At 35.6% G+C, this 10257-nt stretch overlaps 1 protein-coding gene across 3 annotated transcripts in view; it reads left to right on the top strand.

Annotated features, from left to right (window-relative positions):
* Positions 1-276: 276 nt before the first annotated feature.
* LOC149804570 (globin-2-like) overlaps positions 277-10257 on the top strand; it is a 57142-nt gene continuing 47161 nt past the window's right edge. The window contains exon 1 of one of the 3 annotated variants that reach the window (XM_089941664.1): positions 277-391. Coding sequence is in view for 1 of the 3 variants with exons in the window: in XM_089941679.1 (XP_089797805.1) it covers positions 348-391 (44 nt within the window). In the remaining 2 variants the exon portion in view is untranslated. Of the gene's footprint in view, positions 392-7789; positions 7807-10257 lie in introns of those variants that run through there. The other 2 variants (XM_089941679.1, XM_089941672.1) reach the window with 2 other exon arrangements.

The following is a 10257-nucleotide window of genomic DNA, read 5'->3' as shown; positions in this document are numbered from 1 at the left end:
ATATCAACATACCAATAGAAAGACTAAAAACAAAATTCGTAAACATGATCTTTGCTGTGTTAAATGGGATGTATGAAATGGAAAATCGAACATGCTAACTGTTGAACTAAAATAATGACCTCTATAATTCAACATAGAAAATATTTTCAATCCACTTTTATCCACTACAGATCCTTATGTGACAGGTATGGAAATAACTGGGCACACAATAATCGACATGTAAAGTACATTCATTGATCACCAGAAGGGGCATAACTATGGAAACGCACCGGCGCATGACGACTAAACAACATCCGCATACATGTTCACCTCATGTCAATAATGTCTGAAAAGTTGAAAAACATTCCATGGAACGTTCTGTAAGCAGGTACACACACAAGAATTTCGGAGCGTAAGTATCGCTTTAATTCCTTTGCAGATTTGGCAGGCGTTATCTGCGTCATGTATTTCCTAAAGCATTATATGTTCAGTATTATTTTACTGCCTGCCTTTGTAATAATGCATTGGAAGATTTATATACATAGGTTTCAGCGAAGTGCCCATTAGTAATAATGTATTTCTTGGCAGGGTTGAAGTAAAATAAAGAGACATGATAGTGATTGAGCAGGTTAGTAGAGTCACAAACTGAACATCAATGTTAAATAGTCATACATTTACGCGGACAAATAGGAAATCAACACAGGCTGTACAGTTACTTTAGTATATACATTGTTCGAAATTGTTGACCTCAGTACTTGAGAGTCGAACAGGAATGAACAACATGATGTAGGTTTACATCGGGGTTTGGGTGAGTTGAGGTGGGCAGCGGTGTAGTGCTAAATAGAGACGTGAGAGAACGCAGTTAAAAAGTGTGGGAACGCATGTTACTCAGAATTGTGTGTGTGTGTGTGTGTGTGTGTGTGTGTGTGTGTGGACAATGGCGAGAGCAGAAAAGCCTGAAAAGAGTAAGAGAACGTCGTTCCTACAGCACTACATCCTGGGGGTGGGGAAAGCGAGTACCGGGGCGAGATAGAGACGTAAGGGGCTGGAAAGAGAGGAGGACAGGTAGAGACGTATGGGAATTAACACTGAAGCTATAAAGGAAACATTGTATTTATTGTTACATTGTTTGAAATTGTTGACCTCATTACATGAGGAATTTAGGGAATTTACATTACGCCGTAGTTTTTACATTGTGGGACCCTCGAAGGCGCTACGGGAATTTAAGGTTGATGTTATGGTTACATGGTTACAGCATTCGCACATCTTGACGTGTTCTTTGTAACCATCGAATTTGAAGGACAAACGGCATGAAGGGTATGAAAATGTATAAAAATTAGTAATTTCACTCATCGATTTATAATCTCTAACCTGATTGTCGTAAGAGTGCCCCAAACACTGTCAACTTCTGGTTGTTTCAAATCAAACGGGATGTGTTTATTTTTAGTAACACAGTCGCTATAATTGCTTGGGCTAGAGCATGTTTTCAAGCATCACATGTCATGTATGTTTACCGTCTTTGATAATCAAAATAATACCGATATTTTGGCGTTTCATCTCTTTGAACACATGTGTACAAGAGTTCCTCCTTTTTATTTGTTAAATTTGTTCTAGAAATACTAAGAACAGACACTGCAAATTATTGGACGCAGAGAGTTGTTTTCCTTCTTCTCAATGGGACTATTCCGGAAACTAGAACCGAACAGTGAGCAGTGTTTGCTTGTGTACGTCCCAGATTTTCGTTTGTGTTGAAACTATAATAATCAAATTATACGTTATAAACTGACGAGTAAAATGTAAAAACGTTTTATGTAATTTTTATAGCCATGATGCTTTTCGTTTATAAATTCGGTGTGTGTGGCGTTGGGAGATGCAGGTTACAAAAAATAGGGAGGATGTACACATATAATTAATCGGATTAAAATCTGATTGGCGTAATAATAGAAGTGTCTGACATCAAATGGGGTTTCATTGTTACATTGTTAGAATGTGCAGAGCTGAATAATTGAAGTAGTTTTGGGTTTCTACGGGAATTAACATCACACTGTAGGTCTATATTAGGAGCAGCAGCATAGGGCTCTTCGGGAAATGTATTGGTTAATTAACATGAAATCCTCCGTTTCCCCGTATATTTCTTTTAAAAATGGCAGCCTTAAAGCCTTATGTTTAGATAGGAGATGTTGTTGAAAAAGTTATCTACTATCCGACATTTAGTGATATATCATTAATTATATAATTATATATTTATCTCACTCCCCATATATACAATTCATGCATCCCAAATTAACCATCTAACACACCGTGTATAGTTATCAGTACTAAGTCATATGCTAACCAACATCCGACGTATAATATCAATCACTTAGTTATATTCCGTACTTGAGCTAGTTATATATTATCCTACAATCATATACTATACAACACGCGATATGTAGTATCCAATACTCCACACTTACAGTCTACCACGTCGTCTATAGTTATCGATATTATCGATAAATAATCATCTACTATCCAACAGCATTATACCATCATTACGCTGTGTGTAATGTCCTGCTGACTAATATATATATATATATATATATATATATATATATATATATATATATATATATATATATATATATATATATATATACCTAGCTCGTGTTAGAAGTGTCAGAAAATTTGCATATATTGTCCTAATGTGATAAGTAGCTTGAGGGAACCAACTAGTAAATGCACACAAATTTACTCAACTTCAGAAAATATCTCGTATTTACCATAGACGAAGACATCTCTGGAACAGTATAATACACTGTTCGAGACTAAAAGACGTAATACAATTCGATTACTATCACAGAGCATAGCGGAGACTGGATAACAATCAAGACTGTTCGAGACTAAAAGAAGTAATAAAATTCGATTACTGTCACAGAGCATAGCGGAGACTGGATAACAGTCAAGACTGCTCGAGACTAAAAGAAGTAATACAATTCGATTACTGTCACAGAGCATAGCGGAGACTGGATAACAATCAAGACGATTAGATGATAATGGCCGAGACCAAAAGTAGTATTAAACTTACAAAACTGTCATTGACTATAACGGAGAATAAAAAACAAAGGGAAAATATAATAAAATGACCGTTATGGAAAGTGTTACTATATGTGCTAAAGTATCATATAATTATACTTTTACAATTTCCACACTGGTACGTTATGGACATACTGGAATAGAGAAATACATACTGACTGACTTAACGCTATACGCATTATGATAGAGTGTTTGAACTTAAGAAAGTAATTTTGTGGCGGTCTGTAAAAATGCAAAGGTTATGAATGCTTATACACTGTTTATTGCAACAATGCGTATCTGCCGCTCCAAGACTAACATCATTAACAGGGACTATACATAATGGGGTGTTTAGCCTCTTATTCCAAAACACACTCCTGATGATGGGGATGCAGTATTGATCAGTCAGTACCTGTTGGTGGTAGGCAGCCAGCTTGTGTCACCACGCTTCATACAAAACCAGGTGGTGTGTGTGACTTTTAACGTAGCTTTTAACAACTTAACAATTTAACAGACAGGTGGACGCTCTTGCAACAGTTCGGAAAATTTCTTGAACCATCCCTTTGCGTTTTTGTTTCTCTGTCATCCCTAGAACACTGAACATATTCCATATGGATTGGGCAGGAATCCTTCTACGTCCACCTCTACTTGGAACAACCAGGTATTCCATCCCCTGCTCTTGCTTGGCTCCATCAGCTCTGCATATTTGGTCAGCTTTCTTTTCTGAGCCACATGACACCTCTAAACACAAGGCACAGTTAAACAAATGACCACCAACTTCTTCCTACTTTCTAACCAAATCACTACATCTGGACTAAGAAACGTCTGGACAATTTCCGGGAAAACCAAGTTTTTCATAAGAGCCACATGTTTGTCCCAACTCACTGATTCAATGAGGACCCCCCCCCCCCGGTGAGGTGTTACTAGTGTCTTCTTTTTGACAGCATTGGTAAATCTTGGCCTGGTGATTGATGCCGGTCTTTTCTTCATTGTTTCCCTCTCCAACATGTCTGCTAGGTGTCGGAGGACCATGTTATGCATATATCTTTAAAGGTCTTGAATTATTTAAGTATGGAATGCTGATAAGATGTGCTCCAGGAAACCTATTTTACCACAGAGAGGACACGGAGGATTATCATTCCAAAACTAAATAGCCAGTCGCTCTTGCCAGTTGGTATTTTGACTGAATTTAATTGATAATTTGTGTATTTTATCATATTAAAAGAATTAATAAAAACCACGTGCAAAACAAGTAACGGCGATTTATTTTTAATATTCACTGACGACTCTGGAGCATATAAATCAGAACTGCTGTGTGAGAAGACATTGGAAATAACTTGTAAATAACCTGCACAGAATAGATGATAGTAACTCCAGGTAAAATCTAGTATGCGTGTATGCGATGTGTGGTGACTTTTTTTTTTGTTTCCAATTCCCAAAGTCATCTTGGGAAGGTGTGTGGATGCCACCAGAGGGCTAAACCTCCTGCTATTGAAAGGGAATACGACACTAACAAACGTCTAAAGTCTGTGATAGTTTCCTAAGTTTAGCACTACATTTAATGCCGATAACGGAGTCCGTAATAGTTAAAACACTGATTGTGTGGTTGTTTTCTTATCGAATTCTAGTAAAATATGGGCGCATTCTGTGGTTTTTCCTTTCTCCTTATTTCATTTCGAGGTATAATAACGCCATATTTTTAATATTGTACTTTACTTATAAGTACTACAATAGAAACGCAGACATCATCTACAATCAATTTTGCCATTAAGAAAAACCTTTTCTGAAACAAACCAAAATCTCAAAACCTTTAAAGATGATTTTTGTTGTTGTTGTGGGGTTTAACGCCATTTTTCAGCACACAATAGGCTATACATGGCGGCCAGTATTAATGGTAGAGGAAGAACCCGGGAAAACCCCGGAAAGAACCACCGACCCACGAAAAGCTACTGGCAAGCTTTCTCACATACCCACATTGGCTGAATCCGAGACTCGAACCGCCGCAGACAGAGGTGAGATTGCAGTGATCCGTAACGAAAAGCGCTTTAGACCACTCGGCCCCCACTCAGGGCCCCCTTTAAAGATGAAGCATATCTGCTGATTTTGAGTACAATATGTTGCTGTCTTGTGGTTCATTATTTTAACTCTTTCTTATACATCTTGATATTACAGCACGTACTACAGAACGTACTAGGGTATGCAGTCGCCTATGTGTTTCTGTACTTGATAATTAGAGATTCACCCTAAAAATAGGCAAGTATGTCAGTAGAAAGTACTTGATAACCATCAGTCTTATCGTTACTACTTATTTCTACTACTTTGGGTGTTGTAAAGTTACTCTTGAAAATAAGAGGAAACAGTAAAATGTGATAGTTGCATAAGAGACAACAAACTAGAAAGGATGGTGTAATCTGGAAAAGCTCTGTTCTGCACGCGTTTATGCATGTACGTTACAATAGAGCAAGTTGAAGCTATCAGACAGAGATGATAATTTAGTCTCTAGAAAATTTCCAGTTTTCGTATGTATTGTTGTTGCTTTGTTCTTGTCTATTTATAGTGACCGTTAATTAGTGCGAGGTAGGTTGATATTTTGCTATTTTATGATAATTAATGGGAGTATATGCAAGAAATGCACTTTAAGATCAGAATGTATTCCGTTGTATGTATTTTAATCAATACGCACAGTAATCATTATTTTACGGTTGAAACGTTTTTAAAACTATCTGGAAATTACTGACCAGTATAATTAGTTTATAAGCAATTCATATGTTCAGTACATGCAACTTTAGTTTTACAGTATTCTCAATGGCGATACTTAAATTGCACACCGACATAAATATATTCAGTTCTATTATAAATTTAGTATATATTTGACATGAAAATTAGTTCAATAGTTACCACTCTTTGAGTGGAAAATCAATCCTTTTATCACTGATTTACAACTGGTTTCATGGTCTTAAGATAAAAGGCTTTGAGATCTCAGCTACTCTAACAGCATAGGTTGAATTTGATTCCTGTCATAAATGTGCAAAAATGCATTTCTCATTTGGGCACCTGTGAGCTAAGGCAAGCCTAAGATTGTGTGTGTGATTTGGATTTTTAACGTAGCTTTAACAATTTTTCAGTCAGATCGCTACGATGTATGAAGTGTGGCGGTTTAGAGTGATGTCTAGCACTTGGACATCGTGCCTCAGACATGTAGCATCATGTCCCACCCAGTCACATTATCCTGACACCAGGCCGACTAGTCCTAAAACTAACCTCTTAATGCTGAGAGCCAAGCGAGGCAGCTGTTAGTACCATTTTTGTAAGTCTTTGATATGACTCGACCGGGGTTCGAACCCGCGACCTCACGCATCCGGAGCGGAAGCTCTAACAACTGGGCCACTGGAGCAGTCCTAAAGATTGGTAGGGTTCAGCTAGAATACAACATGCACAACAGAACCCAAAGGTCCAAAGTTAAAATATAGGTCACAATGACAGCAGGAGTTATTAAATCCATGTGTATATATCAAATTATATTAACCTGGATAAATACATGACTGCATATTTTACATTTGACAGATCATCTTGTGGTAACAATAGCAGACCAATTGAAAAATCTTTCGGAACTAAATCGTTACCATCCATACCTTTCATGATCTGTTTAATTCCTCAAGCTAATACATGATTTAATGTCTAAGCGTGCATTGTCTATTTAATTACTAATGTTGATACTTAAATGCATGTCTAAGCTAACATATTTTAATCTATCAGGCTGAAACATAATTTGATGTCTAAGTTTACTTCATCTGTTTACTCACTTAGGTTAATACATGATTGCATATCTAACGTTGCATTGTCTGTTTAATCCCTCAGGTTAATACACGATTGCATGTCTAGCGTTGCATTGTCTGTTTAATCACTCAGGTTAATAGATGATTGCATGTCTAACGTTGCATTGTCTATTTAATCCCTCTTGTTAATACACAATTGTATGTCTAACGTTGCATTGTCTATTTAACTATTTAATCCGTCAGGTTAATACACGATTGCATGTCAAACGTTGCATTGTCTGTTTAATCACTCAAGCTAAACATATTTTCATGTCTAAGTTTAAATTGGTTCTTGTTAACGTTGAAGCTACCAGCGGCTATTCATAAATTAGAATCATTCAGATAGTTCTAAATCTGACAATACCTTCTGTAAATTTAACTTTTGTTTTTGTCGACTTGCTTTAATTGTTTTTGTCGACTTGCTTTAATTTCTTTAAAACGAAATAATAACAGTCGAAAAATAATTATATACATTTATTTGTGCAAAATGTGAAATTAACCGCATGGCATTTTACACTTGTATGGGTTTGCTTTGCCAGCTATGGAGAATAAAACATCGACTGATTTGAAAGTCATGATAATTCAAAGTTAGAAGTCGAGCACATCTTCGTTTATTTATCAAGTCGTTATTTCAGAAATACATTTCATTTGGTAAAGACTTTTTTCTTAGTTAATATATTTTAATAGCATGGTAAAGAAGCTTCCATAAAAAAGACAGATTCGAAAGTCGTAGTTTTTAGTTTGTGGAACAATCGTTAGAGTCACATGCAAACCATTGTAATAATGTCACATTCACTGACAAACGAACCGTTTTGAAAACATGACACCCAAATCCTTGAGAAATGACGTATTTTCCGTATAAAGTCTTGGATGATTAAATGATTTTCAGAAACCAACTTGCCACCAGTCATTAAATGCTAATAGAGACTCGAGGATCAATGATAACAGAGGAGATTTACCAGTAAGTGAAAGAAAAAGTATTTCAGATTGAATCCGTTGGTAACATACATGACTATTACATGGTTGAAGATAACTTAATGCAGAGTGACATTTTTGTTTAGGAATGTCTGAACAAATAATTTTAACCCAGTACACTATTTCAGTGCGCTGGGACTTGTCCATAAAAATTGGCATCCTATACTTAAAATTGCTCTCAGACTATACTATTTTACTGTTGGTAGAATCAGGAATTTAAGACGGAGGATAGCTCACACATACGCAAAAGAAAATCATCATTCATTATGTACCCAGCGGTTAAAAATTCAGATCGCGTGTCATGATTCAATGTAAGAATTTTAAATGGGTAGGCAAACAATACATTAAAGTTAAAGAGGGACAAAGTAATGTCCTTGAAAGATCATTAACGTTTCATCGGTATTGTAGAAGTAGGTGTAGAATTACGACAGCTATTTAAATTTACCCATTAGAGCATGAAAATAAAATTCTTGAGAATGTTATTTATCGTCATTGTAAAAGAAATTACTAGAGATAAAAGTTGCACAAACCATTGATACTTAAATTATTGTTCACGTTAAACAACAAAGCGGGCTTTGTTATCCAATCTCGTAATTTGTATGTTTAATTATGTTTGAAACTAAATTATACATGGAGGATCGTGTTATATGACTAAGTACTATTTAACATTTTGAGTTGAAGACCATTCTGTCGACTTTGAAAGTGATTTATTTGAAGTCGTGAATAATTATGTCTTTGCTGAAAAGATACAATAATTGACGCAAGAGAATGAAGGTTCAAAATAGATGCCGTTGAAAACACAGTTCTTATATACAAGAAACAATATTTACAAGGATTCCGATCAGATATAAAAACATGGTGTTAGTTTAAGAAATAAAACAGTCTAATTAGCCAGACCCATTTGTTAGAGACTTCCTGTGTTCGAGTTAAACAAGTGGTTAGTGCAGGAATCTTACTTTTACGAAAAATCGGAAATCAGTATATGGTTATTAAATGTCACTGATAGATATAGATTCTTTATGTATTCATGTAGAGACCTAATTTTTATAATGACATAACATATCTCATCCAGATTTACGACACAAAGGATTATAAAACCGAAAGTTTATTTGATATTCCTTAGACTAATACGAAGGTATCTGGTCTTTTTCATGATGAATCATGCGATGTATTTATATTTACCTTTTGTGGCCTTGGCAATAATCGCTATTGGTTAAGGACTACAGAGATGAAATCGAAGTACTAAAGACATATACGAATGTGTGGCCAATAACAATCTCAAATTAACACGTACAATGATTATATTTTTGACCGGACTTGAAATCAGCAATAGATGGCTTTTGTAAGAATGTACCATCAGGCGATATACAACATTACGGTTAATGTGATTCATTTGTCTGTATATGATGACAATACATAATTCACTGATAACATAAACACACTCCCATATGATTACTCTACCATCTTGTAATCAGTGGGCGAATCCAGACATACAAGTATTTTTTATTTTGTGTTTGTTTCAGCCTTCCAGCTGTACTTGGCGTGTAATGACTAGTTCAAAATTATTTCCTCTTAAATATGTCACATTTTCAGTTTAATTTGTATCTTTGTAAAAAGTCTGTGTTGCACAGATTTCACGGTATCAAGGTTGCCTTTAAATTTATTTGTGGTGAATCAAGTATGACATGTTGTTAAAGTCGTACTAGCTGCCACATCAGTAGTTCTCTTTCTAGTTACCTGGCTGTAGAAGAAGAAAATTCCATTCTTGTACTACTTGTTAACTGATTTATGAATTGAATCTGAAGTAATCGTATCGTACGGGATACAAATATTTTCCGATTCGCAGTCATGGTAACCACAACCTATAATTTCCTAGACTTTATGTAATGGCTAATATCTGAAGAAAAAAATGATACAATTGACAGTATCAGTCGTTAAGTGGTACTCTAACTTTCTTTCTGTATATTGCACACTGAAAACCTTATGAGGCTGCATTTGGTGCATTACCTGCTCCAGATCTTAGCGTTCTCTTGAGAGTAAGCTAAGACACAGTTGCTGTTGCCATTGTTGCATTTCGAGCTAACGCTATCTAATGGTGACATCGTTTATTATTGCTTTCAAGAATACGATGTAATCGAATGGAAAGGGGCTTTTAATTTTGGTTCAAATGATATAATATTGCTTTCTTGTAAACGTCATGCAGATGTTTCATGGATTCCATAAATTTGCAATACAATTGTCATATAAATTTAAGTCACGTTTGATGGATTTACTTATTGTTGTAATTTTTTTATACCCATTATTCAGCAAAGGGAATCAGTGCAAGATACAAGGAAACAGAAATGAATATATTCAATACAAATGAGCTATTTGATCCGATAGTTAGAGAAACATGGTTTATGATGGACGATTACCACGAAGAATTCAAAGGGGAGAG

Source organism: Sinohyriopsis cumingii, chromosome 2 (assembly GCF_028554795.1).
Source record: "Sinohyriopsis cumingii isolate HCF-2022 chromosome 2, ASM2855479v2, whole genome shotgun sequence".
Lineage (NCBI taxonomy): Eukaryota > Metazoa > Mollusca > Bivalvia > Unionida > Unionidae > Sinohyriopsis > Sinohyriopsis cumingii.
The sequence above is the reverse complement of the archived record's forward strand: the minus strand, read 5'-3'. Positions and strand labels throughout refer to the sequence as shown.